Source organism: Gymnogyps californianus, chromosome 2 (genome assembly GCF_018139145.2).
Source record: "Gymnogyps californianus isolate 813 chromosome 2, ASM1813914v2, whole genome shotgun sequence".
Lineage (NCBI taxonomy): Eukaryota > Metazoa > Chordata > Aves > Accipitriformes > Cathartidae > Gymnogyps > Gymnogyps californianus.
In genome coordinates, this window is record NC_059472.1 from 37793852 (window position 1) to 37817758 (window position 23907).

A 23907-nucleotide genomic window follows, 5' to 3' on the forward strand; every position below is an offset into this window, starting at 1 on the left:
CAGTTCTCTGTGCTGTTGGCTGTGCCCAAAACTGGGAAAGAGAAAGGATCTAAAATACATGAACAGAACACGTGCACTGATAGACCCACTGTGCCCTTGAAAAGAAGAAATGTTTTTTCAAATCACTGAGAGAGAGTGCGCATCTCCTGATGAGCAGATTGCCAGCTAGACCACACGTACTCCTACATGTCTGGATGACCAGATATCATATAGACAAATTCTTGTCGGGAGGTATATGCCTGCTGATTGGCAAGCTGGCAGGAGCACATTTGCTTGCATTAGTCTGCTACCTCTTCCAGGAGATACGTGCTATTTCCTAGACCTTTAGAAGACCAAATGGCACGTCCAACTTGTCAGCCAGTAGTAGGTCAAAAAATTACCGGGGCACATCTGGGTCTGCAGGCTGTAATACACTTTCAAGAACATTGAAACACAGACTGTTTGAAACCTTCTACATAAAATACATGACTATTTAGAATCATTTAGGTTGGAAAAGACCCTTAAGATCATCAAGTCCAACCATAGGTCAATAACATTTTAAACAGAATGCATATAGAGAGACAGCTATTCAGTGACTTCAGAGTGAGTTGCATCACGTAAATGGCTCCATCAAAATTGTATCAGGAATGAAGTACTACTTTAGGATGGTACAATAAACAAAAAGCAAACCCAAATCTTTGCATATCTGTTTTTCAGGTGTTACATGTTCACTATAATAGTTATTAAATAAATGAAACAGACTTTTTCCCTATCCTTAGATCTTTGTTGTCAGTACTTTTAGACTACTGTTGAGATAAAACCTCAAAACTTCATAACATTTTTAGTCTGTTGCGTTAGCATTGCACATTTTTTGTTGCGTAACTAATTTACAAAATTATAAAAATCACTTTGTTAATTTGATTCATACTTTGTGGATATAAAAGTAAAGAAATAATGCTGTGTTTTCAGGTTTTTGAAACAGATATCTCCATGGGAGATTTAAAAAGTAATTTGAGGTTAAAATAAAGACTGCTACTTGAATAGGGATATATAAATAAATTCCGTAATAACTTCAGTATAACCCTGGAAGCTATTCAGTTGAAGTCAGTTCCAATAAACTAATTTACTGCAATGATATAAACACTGTTTCAATATTTGCCTTCCTGTATCCTATCACACATTGTGTAGGCATGCTCCCATATCTGAAAAGTTGAAAGCAGCTGCTTTAACAAACTGGAGGTCAAACGCAATCTTTTTGCCCTCATCTAGCAAGATGAGATGCTACATTTTGGAGGACAGCATTACAACCACTAGTTACTTAGTAACAGCTATACCTCCTCAAATTCATTTCCAGCACCCTGGGATGCATCCCATCCAGTTGCAAAGACTTGGATATGTCAGATTTGCCTTAGTGGTTCCTAACTCGATGATCATTTACTGTGGGTAGTATTTCTTCCCACCAAAAACTGCTCCTGGGACCTAGGAGGTGTGAGACCAGGCCTTGCCAGTAAAGATTCTGACGCTTTCAGAGCAATCCGCAGTACTGTTGTAGCTTTTTGCTGTGTTAGAATTACCAAAAGGGAAAAAAATAAGGCATCAGTGCCTGAACACGTCCCCCTGCTACTGCTCTGACCATAATCAGAATATATAGATAGATACATAAGCTTTGTAATCACTGTGTACACACACAGTGTTTGAGTTACTGATCTAAAGTTCACATTTGAACTTTAGATCAGTAACCAATGAAAAATTCCTATTTTTCTTAAATGTCACATTAAAAATAGTGCAAGGTGTAAGTTAATTGAACGCCATATTATTTCTTTATATATGCAGGTATAAAGCAGTGCATAGAACTGCCTGTGATACAGCTATAAAAGCCATATGATCCAAAAGTTCTGAGACTGGGGCAGAAAGGGAAAAAAATAGCCAAAAAATTGAGTCAGTGTTTAAGATGTGCCCATTGATTTTTCAGGATGAGGATTCAGACGCGTGATCTGTTAATATGGGAAAGTATGTGACTGTAATTCAGAGTGTAACTGATAAAAATCAGGGGATCTGAACAGCTCTTCCTTGTTTTTCTTACAATTTTTTATCTTGGTGTATTGTGCAAAGTACCTATCCTGACTAACAGAGCTCTGAGGGGAATCAATTAATATGTGAACCTGCTTAAATCATAATCATAAATGTGTATATTTTGTGTAAATATACACATGTGTAAACTGTAAATCATAAATGTTATCTATTGTGACTGTAACAAATAAATTTTACTTTGCTAGGAAAAAAAAACCCCAGTGAGTTTTTACTTTGTCATGTGGCCTTGAAGGGTTCTAGGAGTTCACTGCTAAAAAAATATGTATTTGAACCTTACCTCTTCAATCAAATAACACTGTAACCAGAGACTACAGAAATGACTAACTACATCTTTCTGTTCTCTTAATTCTAAGCAGAATTAATTGCTGCATCAAAACCAAGATAAACAGAGCCAGCTGTGAAATGATCCATGTAATAGACTAATACTTTAATTCAAAAAGAGGTTTGGAGCAATAAGATCTTCCTTTCTTGGAGAGTTAATATATTAGACTGTCATAGTAATCACTAATTACATGTCCAGTAAAGTTGGGTATAATCAGTTACACATAGTTTGTAGAAAAATGTTCTGGAATAAAAGACTGAGTCTTGCCTGATTTCATTTATATGAGAAATTGCTTTGATTATTACTAAGATTTTGTTTCTTAGGGAACTTGAAAATTATCAGTATTTGATACAAATTTATGTGGAAAAAATTGTTAACTATCACCATTTTTGTGTGTGGAAAAAGTCAGTCAATTTTGTAATAAAGGAATGTATAATAGCCCAAATGGTCAGGTTATGTCAATTCAGATTAGTCTGGCCCCAGGTTTGGCACTGGGGAAAAAATAGGGAAAAAAAAATTACTGCATCAGTCGATATCCTCGCAATAGGTGAAGACCTTTTTTTTCCGTCTGCAGCTTTTGATAACACTGCTTATAAATTTTGTAGAAATGTTGTGTGGTCCTGGGAAGCGTTAATGAAGACAGGAGCAATGGGGGCTTTGGTGTGGTTCTGACATGAAGATCTCATCTGTCTTCTCCGATCTCGCTGATGTAGGTTAAGGAGGAATCTGAAGTAACGGCAGAAGTAAGTTGAATTCTAAAAGCCAGAAGTTACAGGATGTGAAGATTTGGCCATTATTGGATTTATTTTTTCTTCCCTCAGAGCTTACAAAGAAAGGTACTGGCGTCTCTTTGGATATGTTATCTGCGTCTTTGTAATCTCAAAACCAGACAAAATGAAGTATGTTGAACTTAACACTGCCTTTTAAGAGCATTCAGAAAAATAAGGGGACTGCCTATTTATTTAGAAGCAACGCTTTGTATTAAAAGCATGTAAAAACATGAGCACGTGGTAGGCTAACCTGGGTGCCTAGTTCTTAATTTCCTCAAGAAAGGAGTTGTTTTTAACCAGTGTCTTACCTAGTTTGTGACCTGAATACCTGAGCAGCTGCTTCTTTCCATATATGATACTCTTAGCAATTACGCAGAGGCATGCTTGTAGTCTCTTACTTCAAGAAGAACGGAGCTATTAGCACCTGATTTTTGAGAAGATCTGTAGTCCTAAAAAATAATGTCCATCACTTGGGTTTTTCCAAGTTCTGGTGAATAATGTAGAATAGTTAGGAAAGAAGGCACAAGAAGATTAATGATGCCTGTGCTGATTAATTTTTGGATTGGGAGTATTACACATTAATTTTACTTCAGATTCTGTTTTAAGTAACTGGGACTTGAGTTTGGCTGCTTTGCATTAGTTTGAATAATTAAATGAATGCTCAAGACTTCTGATATAGGAAAATTCCAAACGTACAGATAAGGAAAAGAAAGCCCAGATTGTAAATTGCCCCTGGAATGAAACCTTTCCTAATGGAGTTTCTCTGTATGAATGTCAGCTCAGCATCTTATGCTTGAGACCGTCTCTGAAATAAGAAAGGAATTTCTCCTGAATAAGGAAATCAGGATCTGTCTTTTTGCATTCAACGTTTTGTGTATTTTGTTGCCATTTATATTTTATTGCCCTTTGATGAAGATAATTCAAATAAATTTAACTCCTGCATGCATTCTCCCCTTGAATAACAAGATCTTTATCTTTATTATAAAGAAACAGATTTCCAAAACCAGTGAGTGGTACTATAACCCTGACGTGCCGCTTGCTTCTGTTAAAGTCATTTGCCTTCAAAATAAGAAAATACAAAACAATAAATAAAGCTCTTATGTGTAGCTGTCGTTATTAGTCCATTACTGAAATTAGTATTAACCGAGCATGATACTTCTTGTTTTAGCTGTCGTCATCAATGATATTCAGGTCAAGGAAGACAGAAAAGCATACATTAAAAAAAGTTGCTTCTTGTTTAGGCAATTCCCAGAGAAGAATGTCAATACTTTCGGTGAGCATGTTTAAAGTCGCAGCTGCTGGATTACCGACTCAACGCAGCGCGTGAGGAAGTCACCTCCTGATCTTTATAGCATGGCGTTACCTTTCCACCTTATACTTCCCTCTGCCTTACACACACCCATTTAAAAACATTTAATGGCTTTTTAGTATTTCTCAATGCGGGTTATGCTGTGTAAGCCATCTAGAGCGTGACTTATTTTTCATAGCTTCCGAGTATTTCTGGCTTAAAGATTTTGGTTTCTTGTACATTAAATAAAATACTTAAGACCTGAATGAATTATTCCCTGTACAACGTGGGCCATGGGGTTTCACACAGAGAACGCTGCAGCCAAGCAACTCACGTCTAGCTAAAGCAAACCCCTGTCGAAGTCTTCCATGGGTGAAACAGCAAAGTGGGTCTCACTCTCTCTGGATCTGATCTCCCTCTTACTTTCTATATTCTGTAATAGCTTGCCTACATCCCAGCTGCATACGTGTATGCTCAGTCCCATTCTGTGGCCTGCTCTAAACCCCTGCATTTTAAGTCTGTGATTCCCCTTGAGTGCAATCATTCGCGCTGTCATTTGAGGCATAAATATTCACACCTCTCCAGCTCCAGCAAAGCCAGCCCTTACGCTGCTCAGCTCCCGCTCTGCTCACTCGCGCTGGCTGCCAACGCTGCGCTTCTCGCATGGCTGCTAGCAAGGGAAAACCGTGAGCCACATCTCCGGGGGTTCTCATCCTTCACCCCGGTTTTCCTTTCTCTTTTCTCAGAGTGAGAACAGCCGAGCTAATGGAGACCCTTCCAAATTGGACATCTTTCTTGCGATCTACAACGGAATAGTTTAGAAGTATTTCCTTAAATATCTGTAGGTGTGAAATGGAATTGTGGTGGGATCTCAGTATCTCTGAGTCTTTAGAAAAACTCCTTAATATTATGCTCTAACACTTACACACACACACACTAGAATGAAGCCCTTCTGATACGTATTTTAGACATATTTTAAAAGTAATTATTACTGAGAAAAGCGGATGCTTCTTGGTGGTAGCTGGGAGAATGGAATACTGAACTCACTTAAGCTTCATTTTTGCAACTTGCCTCTGAAAATTTTGTGTTTTCTTAAAAGAAACATTTATTTTAAAATACTTGTATTTATGACTGGATGGAAAAATCTAGAGAGGATGATTTTAAAGGGGGGGTAAGAGATAGCATTTGAATTTTTTGACTGTTTTATGGTTAGTGAAAATGTTCACAAAAATTGTAATTCAAAATGGAATTTTGATTCAGACAACATTTTTGGAAGCTAAACTACTTTGATCAGCAAATTTGGAAGGAGAGATGAAATTGAAAACATTTGTCCTATTTTCTTTTTCAATGTTAAAATCTGTCTTACAGCATACTGGAGGGGCACTGATGTGTTCTCGTATTCCACTATTAAGAAGCAGCTCTACCTTTAGTAATTTAGAAAAATACAATCAAAATTATTTTGCTACACTGTTATATAACATGTTTGACATAACTGCTGAATACGCTGTAGTCCTACAGTGCACTAACAACACGGCATTTGAAGCAAGGAAAAAAAGTATTTAATTGGAAATTTTCAAAATATTTGTTTGGGTTTGGAATGCACTCCCATTATGAAATGTTGAGATTTCCCCAGGAAGCAGAAGTTCTGAACTTTAACCTATTTTGACTCTCCCGTGGCTGTGTCCCGCCTTTGAGTTGCTCGCAAGCTACAGCTGGAATCAGTGGGACCTGACCAGATAAGGCCCGGGTGTGGCTTTGCACCGTAACTGTTTTACTCGGACGAGCGACATTTCTGCTTGTCCGTCAGCAGTACCAATATCCACGCTTCACCTTAGCAGCAGACAAACATACTCGTTAAGTCCTTATACAGCAATGGGAATGGGAGAAAACGAACAAATTAGAAAGAAACACCATGAATGTTCATGCTGAATTGTAGCTGTAAAACCAGAAAATAATTTGACGTGAAGGGAGCACAGTGTGCCTGGAAAAACATCGCTCTGTCTCTGGTAGAACTTTTTCTTACCTAAATCACACTGGAAATCTGGCTCTTCTGTGACTCTGGCGTTTCTCAGATTTGAAATACACTGTGGAAGGTAAGGCAGGAAAGTAATTCTCAGACATTTATCTGGGAAAGAAGAAGAAGAAACAGCTGCAGCAGCTTGTTATGGTTTTAGACTTAAGTAGTGGGTTGATACAAGAAATCACTGGGTCTCTTCGCGGTTACAACAGAGGAGGAGTCTTGTGGTGGGAGAAAGTCTTGACAGGGCAAAGAGCAACTACCTCTGCCTTTACATCTGTTGTTTGTTGGGGTTTTTTTATAAATATATATCTAATGCACCTCTTCTTTGCTAACAGTGTTAGCGGCCAGGGCGGTCTCTCCAAACCCCGCTCACGGATCTCACTATGCAGTCTCTCTAACCGCACTCTGCAGCAAGCTGGATTTGGAGTTGTCAAAAGACGGTAATGGGGGTTCCACCACTTCTCTTCCAACTCCTTCCTCTGGCTTTCCTGCACTGAGGCTGAATGAACACAGTGTGTGTCAATGGGAAAGTCAAAAAGTACATGGTTTTGCATCATTAATTACATTAGAGCGGAGAAGAAGAGCACAGCACTCATGATCTGCTAATTTAGGGTGGCTGGGAAGTCTCAGGCAGTTAGGACACCTACCGTTAAGTCCTGTGTCTGTCGTTGACCCATATTAACATGGCTGAGGGTCCGGTAGTCTAGTTAGAAGTCCTATTTGAGTAGACATTTCTTGGGCAGGCAGACCTAGGACACCTCCTTGGGGTATGGGAGAGCTGATCCCCAGACTTGCGTGCTGGACCCAGTCAGCGCACGTTTGGCAATTAGAGAATGAAAGAGGAGCCGCAGGGGAACCGGGGCTGGAAGGCAAGTCTCCCTGCTCCCCGGGGAGTCCGGCATCGGTTCTCCCGTATCACGCCACGGCGTCAGCGAGGGTGTTTTCAGTGCAAGTTTAAGGATGTGTTCAAGACCTGCTTGTTTGAGCCCCGGAGGCTGACTGAGCAGAGATGTGTCTGTTGAGTGAATTTCTAAGAGGCTTCAGCTGCAGAAAGTTTTCGGCAATGCTCACTTGCGCTGGAGGCAGACCTGGAAACCTCGGGGCTGAAGCGTGGGCCGGGATGCGAGGCTGGCTCGGCAGGGCTGCTTGGGGGTGCCTCCACCGCCCTCCAGGGAGCCGCAGCCTTCGTTCTTCTGGGCACCAGGAGGCTGAAGGATGGTCCGTGGTGCAGGTGAAGCCCATAATCATGGCCTTGTAAATACTGACAGAGTAGCTTTTGTCAGAGTAACTCCTGATGGAAGAAGGGAAACCCCTGCTGAGGCAGCCAGCCAGCGCCAGGCAAAGGTAACTGTTGAGGCACAGTTTCGGTTTTAGTAATTAAATTAATCTCCCTTAAAACAGCCCGATAGCATCCCTTGCCATCCAGCCCTCTCCACCTTGGCGGAGGCGGCTCCGCGGGGCTGCGGCTACCAGCCCGAGGGCAGAAAGGCCGGCGGGGCCTCGGCGGGGCGGCTGGGGCCGGGCTGGGGCTGGGGCAGAGGCAGGGGCTGGGGCTGGGGCTGCTGCCCGCGGGCAGCTCCTGCTCGTCCCCCTCAGCGCGGTTGTGAAATACTCGGGCCAGAGCGTTTTGCTGGGACGGGCTCGCCCGCTTCGTGCCGCCCCCGAGGGCCAGCGGCTGCGGCGGCCGCGCACCGGGCGCTGCCAGCCCGGGCGGCCGGGACCGGGGCCGGGGCCGGGCAGCGGCGGAGGCTGCAGCAGCCCCGCCGGCGGGGGCTGAAGGCAGGTGCCCGGCGCCCCCCGCCGGGTCCTCACCGGGCTCGTCCCTCCCGCCCCTAAATCATCCTTTCCCGGGACTTCCAAATTATCGCTAAAGATTAAGTCCTTAATTTTCTTGGCTGCAAAACCGGTAACGAATCGCTTAGACTTTGTTTTTCTACTGCGCCCGGGGTTTGATTTATTGTGTCCCTGTTATCGCACAATCAGGCTTCGTTCAAAATGTTTTTCTGGGCTAATTCTATACCCCCGGTATTTATTTTGACTGTCCCTTCTCATTAACGTTACTAATTTTTAATTGCTCCCCGTTCACTTTTTAAATCACCCCTCTGCCCGCCCGGTCGCGCCTCATCCCGTTCGTGTTTCCACCCCGCGTTTGGACCCACGCGTGGGGGTCCGTTCCCCCACGAGAGGTGCCCGGGCAGCCGCAACCCGCTCCCCCCGCGGCTGCGGGACGGTGCCTCGCCCGGGGGGGACCGCCGCCCCAGCCCCGGGAACTTCTGCGAGCCAGAGAAGCGGCGACGGAGCGGAGAGAAAGGATTTGCTTTTAACAAACCATCGCCCGAGCTCCCAGCCTAGCGATTAAATTACTCTCCTCCAGCAAAACCGTTACTTTATCCTAAGAAAAACAGCGGGTACCGGGCGAGCGGCAGCGCGGCACGGCAGCCTCCCGCCGCCCCCCGGGCCCCGCACGGACCTGGCGCCCCCCCCCCCCGCCCCCGGGCGCTGCCGGTGCCGGGGACGGGGGGCGGGGAGCGTGAGGCGATGCCGCCCCCCGACAGCTCCGTGATTAATGACCCACCCGCCCGGGAAGGGGCGGTCGCTGCCGCCCGGGCTGGCGGGGGGGGGAGCCCGGCAGCCAGGTACGACCCAGCCCCGCCGCACCCACCGGCCGCCCCGTCTTATAAGCGGGGCCGGTCGGGACGGGACGGGAGGCGCTGGGAGGGGGCTGCGGCGGGCAGACCCGCTCCGGGCGGGAACGGTAAGTTCATCCCCGGTAGGGGACCGCGGAATCCCTTCTGGTCGCGGCGTCGGATCGCCCCAAGGCCGCGGGGAGCCGGGTTCGCCCGCCGGGGGTGCGGGACGGGGAGGCAGCAGCCGCGGTCGCGCCTCTGCGCAGCCGGCGAGGGTTCCCGCAGCCTCCCCGGGCCGGCGGTGCGGGTTAGCGCCTGAGCTGCCTCCGCACACGAACGGGCCAGTTCCTAGGTCACTGCTCCGGAGAAAGTGTTCTCGTTAACTGTTGCCGGAGTTACGCGAAGGGCAAGGTCTTTTTAAAAACGATGCAAAATAATATAGAGTCACTATATTTTTTTCCCCCAAGGAACAACTGAAAAGGCTGCGAAGGAGTTTATCTAAGGTTTCCACCTATTTCTTTTCAGTTTGCGTACTCTGCTCTGGCGTTTTCGATCTTTTCCTTGTCCATGTGGGCAGGTTGCCTTCATCGCCATTTCATTCACGCGGAATGTAGGACTAAAATAAGTATTATGCTGTTTTCTTTGGTAAACTAATTAGATTTCAAACCGATTAGGTCTTTGTAATGTCATCTAAAAACACGAATGCATCTGCCCGCATTAGAAATACTGCAACAGAAATGCTTTAGAAACAATATAAATACTTTGACTTACTTTCACACCCCCATTTCCAGGTCTCTGCACGCCAGGCAGCAGGTGGGTGTTTGCAAAAATTATTGCAGTTCTCTTAAACCTCTTTCTTGTAAAATTTTAAAGGCGATTACATGGAAACTAACTGTTGCCTAGAGGCATTTTTTTTTTACTTTAGTTTTCAGCAACAGGTTTTTGGACCACGAGGTTCGGGCGACTCCTCGGTTTACAGAGAGCGCAGCACCCAGAGCGCGCATCCGGATCGCAATGGTGTGAAGAGCGACGCTGCCCAGCCCCAGCGCGTAATGAACGCGACCTTGGCGCGGGAACCACCATGTTTTGGCTGCACGCATGTACATACCTACAGTAGATCCTGTGTTTCTGTGTAGCGGATTTTCCCGGGCCATTCGCTGTATGTGTTTGATGGGGAAATCTGACAGGGAAGAAATCAATTCAGAGGGAAATCTCTCATTTCCACAGCTAAAATTTTGCCATTTTTTTTCCCGTAGGCCCAGGATTTCATCCGATGTAGGCGTGAAGCTCCTAAAACAGAAACTCCTACTTCAAGGGGCACCCAAGGAAATGAGGTTTTTAGGTACGTGCATTTCTACGTCCTGTATGTCGCGCAAAGTCATTCTAGTTCTAAATCTGGTTATATACCAACACAGCAAAATCAAAAGTGCGTGTAAACCTGCCTTAGTCCTGTGTTTCAGTAGATGAGCAGGTATTTATACTAACCCAGTCTGTCTGTATCCTTGGGTAATTCGGACTTTTCCAGTCATCAGTGAAGGCTTCCTCGTTTCAGTGGGATTTGGATGGGATGGCAAATGAGAAATCCTGCTGATAGACGTAAAACGATAGACTCTGCTGGTTTTCTTGATTGTCTTGACTCTGCAGTAGCAATAATGATGATTTTTTTGCCACTAAAACGCATCCCGAGCTGACTGTGCCTTAACACAGTGAGAAAATACCGAGGAAAAAAGCACACGGGAGTTTTTTTTTATTTTAAGTGAAAGGAAATAGCCAATTTAAGGACCATTTTTCAGCCCTCACTCAAGACAAGCTCATGTAGACTTAATGTGAGTTTTATTTTATGTTGGTCATAAATATCACAATAAAAAAGAATATTTTTTTTTCTTTGGTTTACAGTTATAACGCACACAGAGTATTTCACAAATAATTTCAGTTCAAACTGTACTACTATTTAAGAGAACATTACCTGATTAGAAGAGAATACTAGCCAGATTAACAGCAAATTAATCACAATAAAACACCCGAAATAATAATGTCTTCTAAAAACCATCAAATTAGAGAATTGCAAAAAGGATGCTTTAGAAATCTTTCCTATTCTCTGCCAGAAATCTTTGACTTGGTTGTCTTGGGTTTTTTGCCATTATCAGCAGCAATTACAGAGGGACATCAGTGGGACTTCAGCGTGTGGTTGAAATGCTTTACAAAATCAAGGCCTAATTTTTGTAAATTTAGATCTTCAGTCATTTACGTGCATCAATTTTATTTAATTTTTTTTAAAATTACATAGCATTTGAATGAAATTAAAAGTGTTAATAATTTGTTCTTGCCCTTGTTGTCTAGCCGGGCCATCACAGAAACAGCCGCTCCCAACACGTGAAAGCCAGGATCTGAGAGACCTGGAAGGGCTGCTTGACTGAGGACAACAGGATCAGGTATTATTCTAGCTAAGAAGTGCTGCACTTTGGGGAATATTGATTGAATTGCATTTTACCGCGGAATTGAATGAATTAAAGGACTGTGAGTTTCATTACAGGCAGAGCTGACTGACCGTCTCTTTTGAAAGTTGGGAAAAGACCTTGTGGTCATTACTTTCAGCTTTGCTCAAAAGTAGTTTTTTGCTGTTGTTTTCAAAAGGTTCTCTTGCCCCCCAATGGGCAAAATACAGCTTACAAGATTCTTTTAAAGTTTGAAAATGTAGAAGATGATAAAGGATAAGCACGGAAATTTTTGAGTAACGTTAGGGGTGGGAGGACAGGAGAAGTCGGTTCCTGATCCTTTAAAATCGTGGACCAAGTTTCGCCCTTCAAAAACTCGGTACCATGCTCTGTGGCTCCACTCACCGCTGCATCCGAAAATGGGATTTTTCTTTCTGTGATCCCTGGAGCACTGATCACCTGTAGGACTGTTGATAAAATGATTGCAGCTAAATAGAAAATACACAGACAGTCCCACATCCCAAATTATACAGATAATATGTTTACAAAATCGCATTTAGCCTAATTTTTAGTTGGTTGTAAATGGAAACCACTGTGGCAGTGCCGCTCAGCGTTGCCTGTTGGGTTTTCTCAGAAGTGATCTCTGGTCTACGAGTGACTCAAAAAATTTGCTCCATGCAATACTGTCCAAAAAAACCCCCATTAAATACCAATCTCTGTGAAGAGTTTAACTTCTCTTTCTGTACCTGTGTGTGATATCAAATTTATAAGCAGCGAGCGGAAAAGCAGCTCGCACAGCTGCATCCCGGCTTTCCCTGGCACGGGCAGCACTTGCATTTCTGAGAATCTTTGTTTTTAGGAACGCGTTCGCTTCGGCGCAGCGCGGCGCCTGGCTTTAGAGAGGTGCTCTTGTTGGTTGCAGGACCCTCCCTGCCAGGGGAAGTCACCAATGGACTGTGGACACTTAGCTGAGAGCAGCGAGGAGATCTCCAGCCCGGGTGCAGAGCCCGATTCCCTGCTGCCTTCTGCTGCCGGCAGCAATTCCTGCCTGCCCTCGGCGGCTGGGCAGCGGGCTGGGGCACCTCCTGGCAGACCCGCCGCCGCTAATGCCGCTCGAGAGCGCAGTCGGGTTCAAACCCTGCGCCATGCCTTCCTCGAGCTGCAGAAGACTCTCCCCTCTGTGCCGCCTGACACCAAGCTCTCCAAGCTGGATGTTCTCCTCCTGGCCACCACCTATATCGCACACCTCACTCGCAGCCTTCAGGATGAGGAAGAGTCACCGGGAGAGGGCTTGGGTACCCTCCGAGGGGATGGATACCTCCACCCTGTCAAGGTAGGAGAGCTGAGGAGCAGCTACCACCTACTCTCGGTGGAGAAGTAAATTAGTGTTGAAGATACTTAGATGAAACTAATGATTTGAAGCTTATTTACCTTGCTAGAGTTAATACATGAAAAGACTGCCTAGACTTAACGATGCATCTAGGTGCTAGGGGCCTGAGGGAAACGTCCTGGAGCTCACTGGCTTCGTCCCTCCAGCTTCAGGGCCTTCGCACAAAACCATGAATTATAGCGTAGGTCCAAACCTAGTGGGACTTGGTCCCTTGGAAGTGAAGGCGGAGGGCAGCACCAGAGGAGTACCAGCACCTCCTCGGTCCCCGCCTGGAAACCTTGGTGATCCCCCACCAAACCCGTCAGAACCGGCTGTAGCGGATGTACGTGGTTGAGGTGATGCGCTGTCCCATGGCGGCGACCCCAGCCACGGCTGGGCCTGCTTTGGCTCTCCTGCCAAGGCAGCCGAAGGATGAAAGGTGACGTTAATTACTGGCCACGTGTTAATTCCTTCTATGAAAGTGCTTTTCTGGTGCATTTACTTTGTCTAGTTGGTGCATTTACTTTGTCTTCCCTTCATCAAAAAAAAAAAAAAAAAATCATGGTGATGCAGAGGGGACGTGAACGGGGAACTGCTCTTGGAGGGGACCTGGGGCTGGAAACTGTTTTCCAGTGCATGGCTCAGTGACTGACGGGACTCAAATACCGCAGGGTATTTTCTTTGGCTCTGGTCTCAGGGAGTGAGTTAGAGCACTGAGGTGTTTTTCTTTCTTTTTTCTTTTTTTTTTTTTTTCTTTAAGAGTCTGATGAATTCAGAATGATTTAATTAAGATTAATTTGTGAAGTAATCTCTAATTCCTATAAAGTGACTAATTCACAGAGGGTTTCTTGTTCACAGTGTTGGTCGCTGTAAAAAGCATGATGTGAATGTAGGCTTCTGAGGCCATTTAGATGATTAGCAGGCTCATTAAGAAAGCAAAACCTTTAAATCAATTAGAAGATGGCTATAATTTAAGAAAAAAAATACTGTGATGTATTTCAAAGTAAGTTCTAAGTAGCTTCTGTTAGTTTCCTTGGTCAGAGTGAAAGGACACGGGTCTCTTACGGTACTCTTTATCAGCTGCCAACTATTACTGGCAGAAAAATACTTTTAAATAGCTATTACAGCAGTTAAATGATCCAGATGCACATTTGCCCGGCTACTGGAATACAGCAATACTGGATTCATCTAGCAATTACTTTTTGTAATCTTATTTATATGCCATTTACCTGTATTTAGTTTTGTAAAGATTCTATGAGTCTAACTGATCGTTCTAATATTCCTGGTAGTAAATGAATTTTCTAGTTGGCACTAGAACAGAAGTGTCACAGACAAATCATAGTACGTGCTTCAAAAGAAATCCCAAAGTGCAGGATATGAGACAACCAGTACAGATAAGGACTTTAACTACACTCATATATCAAGTACAGTAAATACAAATAGTGAGGTAAGTAAAATATCCAAGTACAGTTGTGTGTACATGGAACAAAAAATACGGTTAATCACTTTAAACTCAGATGTCTTATTGGTGACAAATTCATAACATCACTCTTGAAATAAAAATACTGAATGACCTTGTATGGTCTTTCCAAGTGAGAATATGCTGCTGCTTTATGTATGTCTTTAAATGGAAGAGCTGAGATTTAACTGCAGTATTAAGCCCCTCTAGTTTTTAGAGCTCTCCCTTGTTACACACAGCAAAGGCGCCAGCCCGTTCCCAAAAGTGTCTTAAAAAAATTGTATTCTTTTGGAACAGCATGCTGGCTGTGTTTCAGGTATTTCTGCATCCGATGTGTGTGACAAGTTGTCTTTTCAAACATCCACCTCTCTAATACTGAAGTCAGCACATCACACTGGAGCTGAATGCTTCCTCTCCAGAGAAGGGCACCCAGCGGCAGTCGCCCTTGCTGCAGGGCCGTTTGCAGGAAGGAACTTGCTCGGGTTAAGAAACTCGAGCTATAAGAATAAATATTTAACACCGATGTAACTGATGATTCCAATAGTCAATGACTGGAAAGATGAATTGTCTCATCTGAAATCATTGGAGCTGACAAAGAACAAGAAGTTGTCGATGCTGAAGACCGCCAAGGAGCAATTATATTAAATTCCCTTTCACACGCAGTTTTTAGCAGCCCCTGTGCTGCGGTCGGTATTGTGGGGGCTGGCCGGCACGAATGGGTGTGCACACAGGGCTGCAGTCTCTGCCGGCGTTGGTGTGTCCCCATGGCATCCCTGGCACCGTAGAGAGGAATGCTTTGTTTTATTCTGCCAGCAGAGCATCTACTATACAAATTGTGGTACGATGACTGATCAGCGTGGCCTCCTCCTGTCTGTTGGGTCACGGGGAGGGGGGGGAAGTGGGGGGGGGGGAGCTGTGCCTTGCAATTAATTACCAAAGAAAATATCCGGGCTGAAGTTCCCTTACCCAGCTTCTAGCGACCGTTTCCAACACATGACGAAACGGGAACTTTCTGGTGATAGCAACAGTTTCCCATTTTCTCGTATTGTGATTTCATCAACATGTAAAGCTTCGCTGAGAGCTGCGTTCAGACTGCCAAGATCCCGCGGGGTATCTCAGGGCTGTGCTTGTCTCTTCTCTTGCAGAAGTGGCCAATGCGTTCCAGGTTGTACATTGGAGCTACAGGACAGTTTTTGACTCACTCGGCACAAGCAGACAGCGCAAACCAAGGAGAAACATCAACAACTTCACAAATCTGATCTCCCTCCCTCCTCGCTTTTAAAAAATTTGTTATTTATTACACCATATTATATATATTTAAGTTAAAAAATAGTATCTACAGACAAACTACAATTCCTGAAATACGGTTTGTAGAGGAGAAGGAATTCATTCTTAAATGTAGTCAATACCTCATGAAGTTAATGTGATGTATCATTGGTTTCTGTCATAGAGGACATCATTGCTGGGATCTGAGCTGGGGGATGAGGAGGCGGCGACTGCAGCCAGCACCCGCAGGAGAGGCAGCCGCAAAGGCAGAGCCGCCAGCAGAATAGGTAACCTCATCCCCTCCGGGACAAGCGGTGAATAGGTACGCTGTGGAAAAGGGGGAGGAGGAGCGATGCGGTACCGGCTGAGCACGGTGCGGTACCGGCTGGGGCGAAAAGCAAAGGGCAAGTCTAAAAACAGCAGTCGTCATCCCGCGTGCGCTTTCTTCGCTGCATGAAGCCGATGGCAGAAATCCCACTGACCGCGGCTTCATCCTTCGGATAATCATCTTAAATGTATGTAGCTATTCCTGAAAATGTGGATGCATGTTCACCTCAAGTAAAAACGTGCTGAAATCTATCCTGCGTACACACAGCGCTACGTACAAGAGACACAAGCTGCTCTGTACGTTAAGTATTGCTTGTACTGATCCATACGATTGTGTTGCATGTTATGGGGTTTAAAAAGTGTTTCAGTGTTACCGCAGTACAACTACTTGCCTGCTCAGGATTCATTTATCTTGTCTGTTAGCGGGTTCATGCATTGAAGCAAACGAGCCCCAAGAGTTGGCTTGTTCATGGCACATTTTTCACTTAAACGTCTTCTGTGCTGAGGCGAGAAAAGTTGACACTAAATGCAGAAAAGCCATCTGATGTGTCTGTTCTGTAAAACACTGTACTTCTCACGTAGTTTGTTATTGCTGAGGTAAACATTTTATTAAATATTATTCAGTGGACATTATGTATTTATTGAGTTGCAAAATCTGTATCAGTTTCTCATTGTACAGGACGGATAGTTTCTAATAGTAATATTCTGCATTTATAGTAACTTCTTTCTGAAGACTTCACAGTTTAAGTTTTAAAATGACATTTAGGAAAAAGGAAAACAAAAATACTAGCAAGAACCTTTATTTAAAAAAAAATCACTTTATTGCTTTCAATCTTGAGTCAAACTTGTGACGTCTTTCAGAGGTGCTGAGCATGTCATTGCAAGTTGAGCATCCAGTGTCACAGAAAATCAGGCCTCCAGTATAAGAAAGAGTCATTTAGAAAGAGCTGGACAAACCATCTAGGATACACGAGAGATGTAAAGTATGGTAAAATCTGGAGGTCTCCATCACCCCTGCAGCACTCTGAGCTTTTAACAAGATTATTCTTTTAAATAGTAAACATACGTTAAATATTTTAAATACATTTAATATATATATATTTATTTAGGCATATATTTCTTATTTACAATTGTAAGTGGTTTATTAAAAGATGATAATTACGTAGCTAGAGCACCATTCAACACAGGAGCTACTGCATTTTGTGAAAAGATACGTACAAAAGGGCAGTTTTGCATAGACAAGTATCTACTCATAAATAAGAGTCTGACTTTTTAAAGAACTGTACTTACTTCCCATAGTAGTAAAAAGTGGGTTGGCACAACCTCTTATTATTGGGACAGCTATTTGTATTTGGAGTTATTAATGAGGAGATATGAAGGAGTTGTAAAGGTGATGATAGTTAAGTAAGATGAAAGAGTGACAGAACAGTGAGGGTGCCCAGGGGTACTTTGCTGTACAAGATGAGGGCGTAAGACACAGATGACACTTCAGACTGATAAAATGCCAAGCAGCAACACAGAAGCACAGAGAATTCAGACTAGTTTTGTATGCAACTGAGATCTAAATGAATGGCATCAGGTCAGGGAAAAAACCGGCAAGTGAAATCTCAGCCAGAAGTCAATGTCAAACCTTGAGCTGCCGCTGTGTAGCAGCAGTCTGATAATAAAAACAAAACGCGTATGAATCCTGCATACAAAATGGCGTGGGGAAAACACAAAATGTGATGATGTTTTGCATCAATTGCATGCTCTTACCTAGCACAGAGGTGCTGGTTACTTCACAGGCTCTTAAATGATACACCTGGAAGGGACAGAATTCAAGAAAGAAAAAAAAAAAAGGAAAAAAAAATGACACTCCCTCAGTTTTTAAAGGCTTCTTCCCTTAAATGTAATTGAAAGATTCTGACTGTTATCCATGAAGTAAGCAAGAAAAAGGGATAGGAACGAGGGTTAAAAACATGGAAAGTTAGGAATGGATAGCATGGAGAAGACATCTCTACTCAGACTTTTACAACGATAAAGGTGGAGTATTACAAGGCTCAGAAGACAGCCAGAGAAATGGAGCAGCAAGCACCGGAGCTGATTTGTACCCACAGCGTTTGCAGAAATTGTGGCCACAGACAGGACGATGCAAAGACCTCAGCAGCATTTTATAGACGTATTAAAGGACAGTAAGACTGTGCAGAATTACAGCAGCGTTTTTTTACTTGAGAAGAACTCCCGATATTTATGAGTTGGGATTTTTTTTCTGACACAGATTATTCTGCATCAGCTGCAAATTTTTTATGCCTCTTTTTCCAGAACCAAGACACCAGGTTAGGCAACCCGCTTCCTTCAACCAGTGCAAGAGCTCCTGCCTTCCAGAAACTTACACTAGGATCAAAACAGATCCTCTGAACCTGTTTGCTTCAAACCTGATGTTTGGATCGAATGTTACATTTCTTAGGAACAGTTCGTATCCTTGTATACTGAAATATAACAGTTTGGCATTTGGCACTGGAAATATGCATGTGCTTAGGAATAAAATTCTACAGTGTTCACACATTGCTATCAAAAGGAACTGTTTTTCATGGAATAACTTAAAGATCTTAGCAAACCTCAGTTATTGTCATCACAGCTTTTCCTTCAGAGGGGTGAGACCAGTAAACACACGGCCATATGCAAATAACCTGCCTATGCAAAACCTGGTACATACAGATCTTCTTTTTTTCCTCATACACACAGCTGTAATTACAATACTGTGCCCTCCAGTCATATCTTGCTTTCTCTTAACACATACCCTGCCAATCACTCCTTTTTCCCTTTAGGGAAACCTTTAGGACAAAGTATTCATTGTGCTTACGTAAACTGAAGAATGACACCACCAAAAAGATGAATTTTCCATGGCTTTGACTTCTAAAAGACTGACTGTTCAGTGACAACGGAAGCATTTTAAGGTTGAAACACGGGGTTTTATTAGGAATACTGTTGTATATATGACACACCAGAAAGAAAGTGAACGTGCTTCCATCTCACATCGTCTGGTTCACTTTCTTAACGTACCTGGAATAAACTCTTCCATTTTCCCAGTGAAACCGCGGCCCCACTAACTGTCGCACAAACGCAGACTTGCCCGTTCGCTGCCAGCTCCCCGGAACCCGAGCCGGCACAGGCGGGTGCCGCAGGAGGCGGCAGGCCCCAGGCCCACGCCCGCGCCTCCCGCCAGCGGCGGCACCACAGCGCAGCCGCTCCGCGCTCCAGTGGAGCCACTGGCTGAGGAGCCACTGCGGATTTCCCGCTGCCTAAGCCACACGCCGGTCCTCCGGCCCAAATCCCAGCGAAAGCACCGTTACAGCGGCTGTTACGGGATTCCCGCGGCTGCCGGTCCAAGCGGACCAGGCCGCCCCTCAGGGCTCCCAGGGCCGGTGACGAGGGCTGCCGCGGCGGCCTGAGGGGAGGAAGCCAAGGCGCAGGGACACGTGTGCCGCCGCCCGCGGGCCTGGCACCGCGGGGCTGCGAGGACACAGCCAGGACGGGCGCCCGACCCCCCCTGCCTCCGCGCCGGCCTCCGAGATGCTGCCGCCACGCCGGGCACCGCGACCGAGGACCGGCACCGGCACCGGCACCGCCAACCCCGCTGCCCCAGCCCACGCGTGCGCATGCGCCCGCATGCCACGCCCAAGGTCTCGACAGGCACCGCCCCGCCGGAAAGTGCCGCGGTGCCGCGCGCCTTCCCCGCCCCCGGCGCGCGGCGTATTTAACGGGATCCCGCCGGGGGCTCGTTCTTTCCGCGCGCCCTGCGGCCCTGAGGAGCGGGGCGGGGCGGGCGGCACCAGAGCGGCGGCGCCGCCGCACCCCGCCCGGGGCTTGGGGTGTGGGGGGGGCGGCTCAGGCCGGCGTGCCGCGGGACCCGGCCTGCGTTTGCGGTGGCCGTGCTGTGGGAGCCCCTCTCAGCGGGCGCTCGTCGGTGAAGCTCCCGGGAAGGTGAGGGGCGCCCGAGCGGCTCCCGGCAGCGTCTGGCGGCGGGGTCGGTTCGCCGTCTGCGCGGTGCCGCGGGTAGTCCGCCGCGCGGGCTGGCCCGGTGGCGGGGGCTGCCGGTAGCAGCGTGGCTTGCCAGCTGTTCCGTCCGTGCCTCCGCTATCGGAGCGGTAGCTTGGGCCGCCGAGTCTAATCCCGCTGCGCCGGGGCGGCCATGCGGGCTCTGCGGCAGCGGCACGCCGCTGGCTTGCTTCCCGGGGGGCGTCGGGAGTGGCCGGGCCCCCCGGGCTGTGACTTGCTGCCGCTGCCTCCTTGGAGCAGCTCCTCAGCTCATGAGTCCAAGCACATGCTCGTCTAAACAGTAGAGTGATTTCTGATTTTTTTTTTCTTTCTAGAGGAATTAGAAATATCCCCTATTGTTTAATGTATGAAATCCAGTTCTGACAATTCAAAAAAATGAATATAATCTCCGGAATTAAAAGGATGGACTGCTGGCACTGTTTTCTAGACAGCATAAGCCATCACTTGGCAGACAAGTGATTGTCACGCTGTTGTCATTGCGTCTTGGTTTCGGTTGCCAGGCGTTGTGGCAGCGTGCTAACAACTGGCTTAGTCTGGATGCTGGGGTTGTTTAGTTCAAGCTGACACTCACTACCCATGCAGGCTTTCCAGGGACCTGCGTATGTCTTGTGAGAGTAAGGCGGACCTAATTAGTATGTGCCGCTCCACTGGCAAGCTGCGGTAGTTACCTTGAGTTATCTCTTGATTCATCAGGTCTTCAAAGGAGTGACAGATTGGACATCCAAAGAGACTTGGTTTTGCTGAGAAATCATTTTTATTGGCAAACGCATGTCCTAATTCTAAAGATAAATTACCTTTTTTTTCCTTCGGGGAATTTGGCAAGTGGTGCATGGTGACCCTGACCGTGCCCTTTTTGGGTTGTAAACATGGATCCAAAATGGTGAGTTCTGGCAGGGACAGGACCCCAGGGGTCTCGGCAGTCTCTGCGGTAATGCTCTCCTGCCAGGACTGTGGCACGAGTGCTGACCTTAATTCAACCGATGGGAGAACATGTCACCAAGTTCTCTGGAGCGTGGCACGTGAACTAGGGTAAAAGGCCATACCCTGCTGGGGTACTCCTCTCCCCAGTGACAGCTGTTTGTTAGGAGCAGCGTAGTAGTCCTGCAATCAGTCATTCTTCATACTGGAACTTGTTTTAGGTAAAATGGTCATGCCTCTGTTTGACCTTGATCTCGGCTGATGCCGACTGTAGTTTTCTCCCCAGGGATAAAGCCAGTAATGAGGTTGCCCAGTAGACTGGTATTTCTTCGACTGGCTTACTTTCCCCAAGGAAGTGTTGATGCTTTCTGCTACTGGCTCAGCACTGGAGTTCTCTGAATCAAAACATCTTTTATTTCTTTTCATTGTTTTAGGCAGCAAGTGAAGTTAAGAGATGAGTTTGTTACTGGCTTTGGGAATCTTCAGTCTGGACTCTGCCATGCTGTTACCTTGCAAGCAGGAAGACGTCACGTGAATTCTGGAGCTACAGAAGTAATTATTTCTTACTGTACTTAAAAATGTTGAGGAAAGCCTCCTGAAATCTAGAGTTCTGAAGCTGTTTTATGGCTTGTAAATTCTCTTACCAATGGAACAAGGAGGAATCTGATTGCATGTAGGGTTAAGAGCCTGAAATTCTAGCAAAAGCTATTATGACAGCTATAAAACCTGTAAGACTTGCTCCCCAGAACAAAGCAGGTGCAATCCAAGAATCCTGAAGGAATCAGAGGGGAGAGGTTTGTAATAGCATCAGAGAATCTAGTTTTTAACTGGGGAGAGAAACAAGACTGCTGCTTTGAAGAATTAACAGATGCTAGTTGGAAGCAAGAGACTAAAGTAAAGAACTGTGTGTTCAAATCACCATCCCTGCTGGCACTTAACCATATCAGTCTGTTGGAACACATTCCAAAGGGAAAGGCGACCATGGCAGTAAACTTTACCTCTAGAAAGATACTTGGCGCCTGGGGCTTGAATGTAACAACACGGAGGGACCTGCATTTTTGTGCCCAAAGAGAGCTTTTTTCTCTTGTTCCTGGCTATACTGAATCCATTCTGTGCTTAACAGTTAAAAACAAGGTACTACTTCAGTTTGTAGAAGTGCATCTCTTGAGACAAACTTAACAAATCCCCTTGTGTTTGATGCCTGGAAAAAAATTACACCACTCTTATCACAGACAGGAAACTGCTGGCATAATGATGATGACCCTTTGCCGTTTACCCAACTGAATTTTGTGATGAGCAATGTTGTATCTGATGGGCCAGCTAATTAGTAGGATTTTTCCAGTTTGATTTGCTACCATCATTTCTGACGTTATTTATTCTTTTAAAGGTGCTGTGACATCAGATGACCTTCTCCACTGTCTTCGAGCCTTGTGTATGCACATACAGCCAACAGTAGACTCCATCCGCTTCTAGAAGTATGGGTGTTTAAGAAGGTAAGTTGCTTTTTTACTGGGATACTACAATACTCAGGCTCCAGTAAGCTGTACGGCTAGCTGGTGAAGGCCTGTGCTGGCCATGTTTGCTGCTGTCTGGAGCTGTGCTGGCTTATATCAGCTGCAGGTGTGGCCTGTTAGTCAAGGACACTTTTGGACTACTGACTTGATTTTGCTGTCCTTTACTTGTGGTACTGCTACTAGTCTTCTAATTTTTGCTTAAAACATCACGGGAGAAACTGAGGAGAGGTAAGGATAAAAAGTTGTGCTCTTTTTGCAGAAAATTTTTTTCTAAGGATATATATTCCTTAATATGGCTTGTCAAAAAGAGTGATTTATAAAAGAATTCTATTTAAGTCTATTCTAGAAGTAATTTTGCTGGCATAATGATGAAATCTTTGCCGTTTACCCATCTGACTGTGTTTTGATGTGTATCTTTCAATCTGAAATGCCAGTAAAGTTAATAACTTTGTATAAGATTGATTAAGGGTACAGAAAACTGACTAACTTATTTTGAAATTTTTTTTTGTTTGTTTTGTTGTTAGCTTGAAAACAGCAGCCTGAAATGTGGAGTTCTAATGCACTTGGAAATGCTTTCATGGCCCTTCCTGCTCCTCAGAAATACTGCTGGATTCAAAAGTAAGGCAGGGGAGTAGCTGTTTAGTGAAAATGTGTTGAATAATCCTTGAATGAAGTTCAAGTGAGAGTGTCACTCCAGAAAGGGAAGTGGCCTTGTGGATACTCTTAGGACTTAATATGAATATTTAAGTGTACCAAATAAATTGATGAAAACTGAATAAATCAAGGGTCAAAACATGTAGGAATACTTGCATTATCTTGTCTAAATGAGAGTGTTTACAACGTTAGTAGCAGCAGCTTTTCTGCTTATCTCCGAGGCAATGTGTGTATGAATAAAAATCTTGGATTTCTGTTTTCAGTGACTGTAGTTTTTTTGTTGAGGCTATGTGAGCAGTAGCACCATGACCCTGCTGGATGACATCCTGGGTAGGAGTCACACCAAGCCTTCGGTATTCAGCTTGTCCAGATTTGACAGGAAGTCTGTACAATTTTTCTGCTGCCTTTTTTTTTTTTTAACATAGACCTCTTGGATGTAAAACTTGTTCAGTATTATGTCTACTGTTATATCCTTACTAGAAAGATAAGATACAGGGAAGTCCGTAGTTGGAGAAGCATACTGTATCTCAGACACCTCATTTTCTACCACACCATTCTTTACACTTGTTTTTGCAGTGAGGTAGAGTTGAACTCATTGAGCTGCCTACCTACCAGGTCATCTAACTTTTTTTTTTTTCCACTTTCCAGTAGGGTTCTACTATCCCCTGCAGTCTATATAAAGTAATGTGGAAATACTGGGTTGTTTTTTTTTTTTTTTCAGATTGCAGGAGCACACTGGTATCCTGGTCTAATACTATGTTGCTGTAATGTAAAACTAAGACATAGAACGTCAAGCAGTATGGTGATACTTTTATACATTTTAAAATATA

At 44.9% G+C, this 23907-nt stretch overlaps 1 protein-coding gene, 1 long non-coding RNA gene and 1 other non-coding gene across 4 annotated transcripts; all 3 read left to right on the top strand.

Annotated features, from left to right (window-relative positions):
* The first annotated feature begins 7774 nt into the window (after window positions 1–7774).
* On the top strand, window positions 7775–16586 carry TCF24 (transcription factor 24). 2 transcript variants are annotated; one of them, XM_050892034.1, is made up of 5 exons: window positions 7775–7814; window positions 10354–10439; window positions 11438–11529; window positions 12455–12865; window positions 15506–16586. In XM_050892034.1, exons 4-5 carry the CDS (start codon window positions 12482–12484, stop codon window positions 15617–15619), a joined length of 498 nt encoding a protein of 165 aa, XP_050747991.1. In that variant the 5' UTR covers window positions 7775–7814; window positions 10354–10439; window positions 11438–11529; window positions 12455–12481; the 3' UTR covers window positions 15620–16586. The 2 variants fall into 2 exon arrangements, with proteins under 2 accessions (XP_050747991.1, XP_050747990.1); XM_050892033.1 differs by having other exon boundaries at window positions 15811–16586.
* Window positions 16587–19838: 3252 nt separating this feature from the next.
* On the top strand, window positions 19839–23343 carry LOC127013727 (uncharacterized). Its single transcript, XR_007766111.1, has 4 exons — window positions 19839–19916; window positions 21344–21461; window positions 22297–22402; window positions 22948–23343. It is a non-coding gene; the product is annotated as an uncharacterized LOC127013727 (long non-coding RNA).
* LOC127013900 (small nucleolar RNA SNORD87) lies at window positions 22780–22858 on the top strand. Its single transcript, XR_007766142.1, has one exon. It is a non-coding gene; the product is annotated as a small nucleolar RNA SNORD87 (small nucleolar RNA).
* Window positions 23344–23907: the final 564 nt, after the last annotated feature.

Bases quoted from the DNA above. Each gene is read 5' to 3' on its own strand.
- TCF24 (XM_050892033.1), top strand. From the start codon at position 12,482: ATGGACTGTGGACACTTAGCTGAGAGCAGCGAGGAGATCTCCAGCCCG. The intron at 12,866-15,810 runs GTAGGAGAGCTG...TTTCTGTCATAG, and splicing joins GATACCTCCACCCTGTCAAG to AGGACATCATTGCTGGGATC.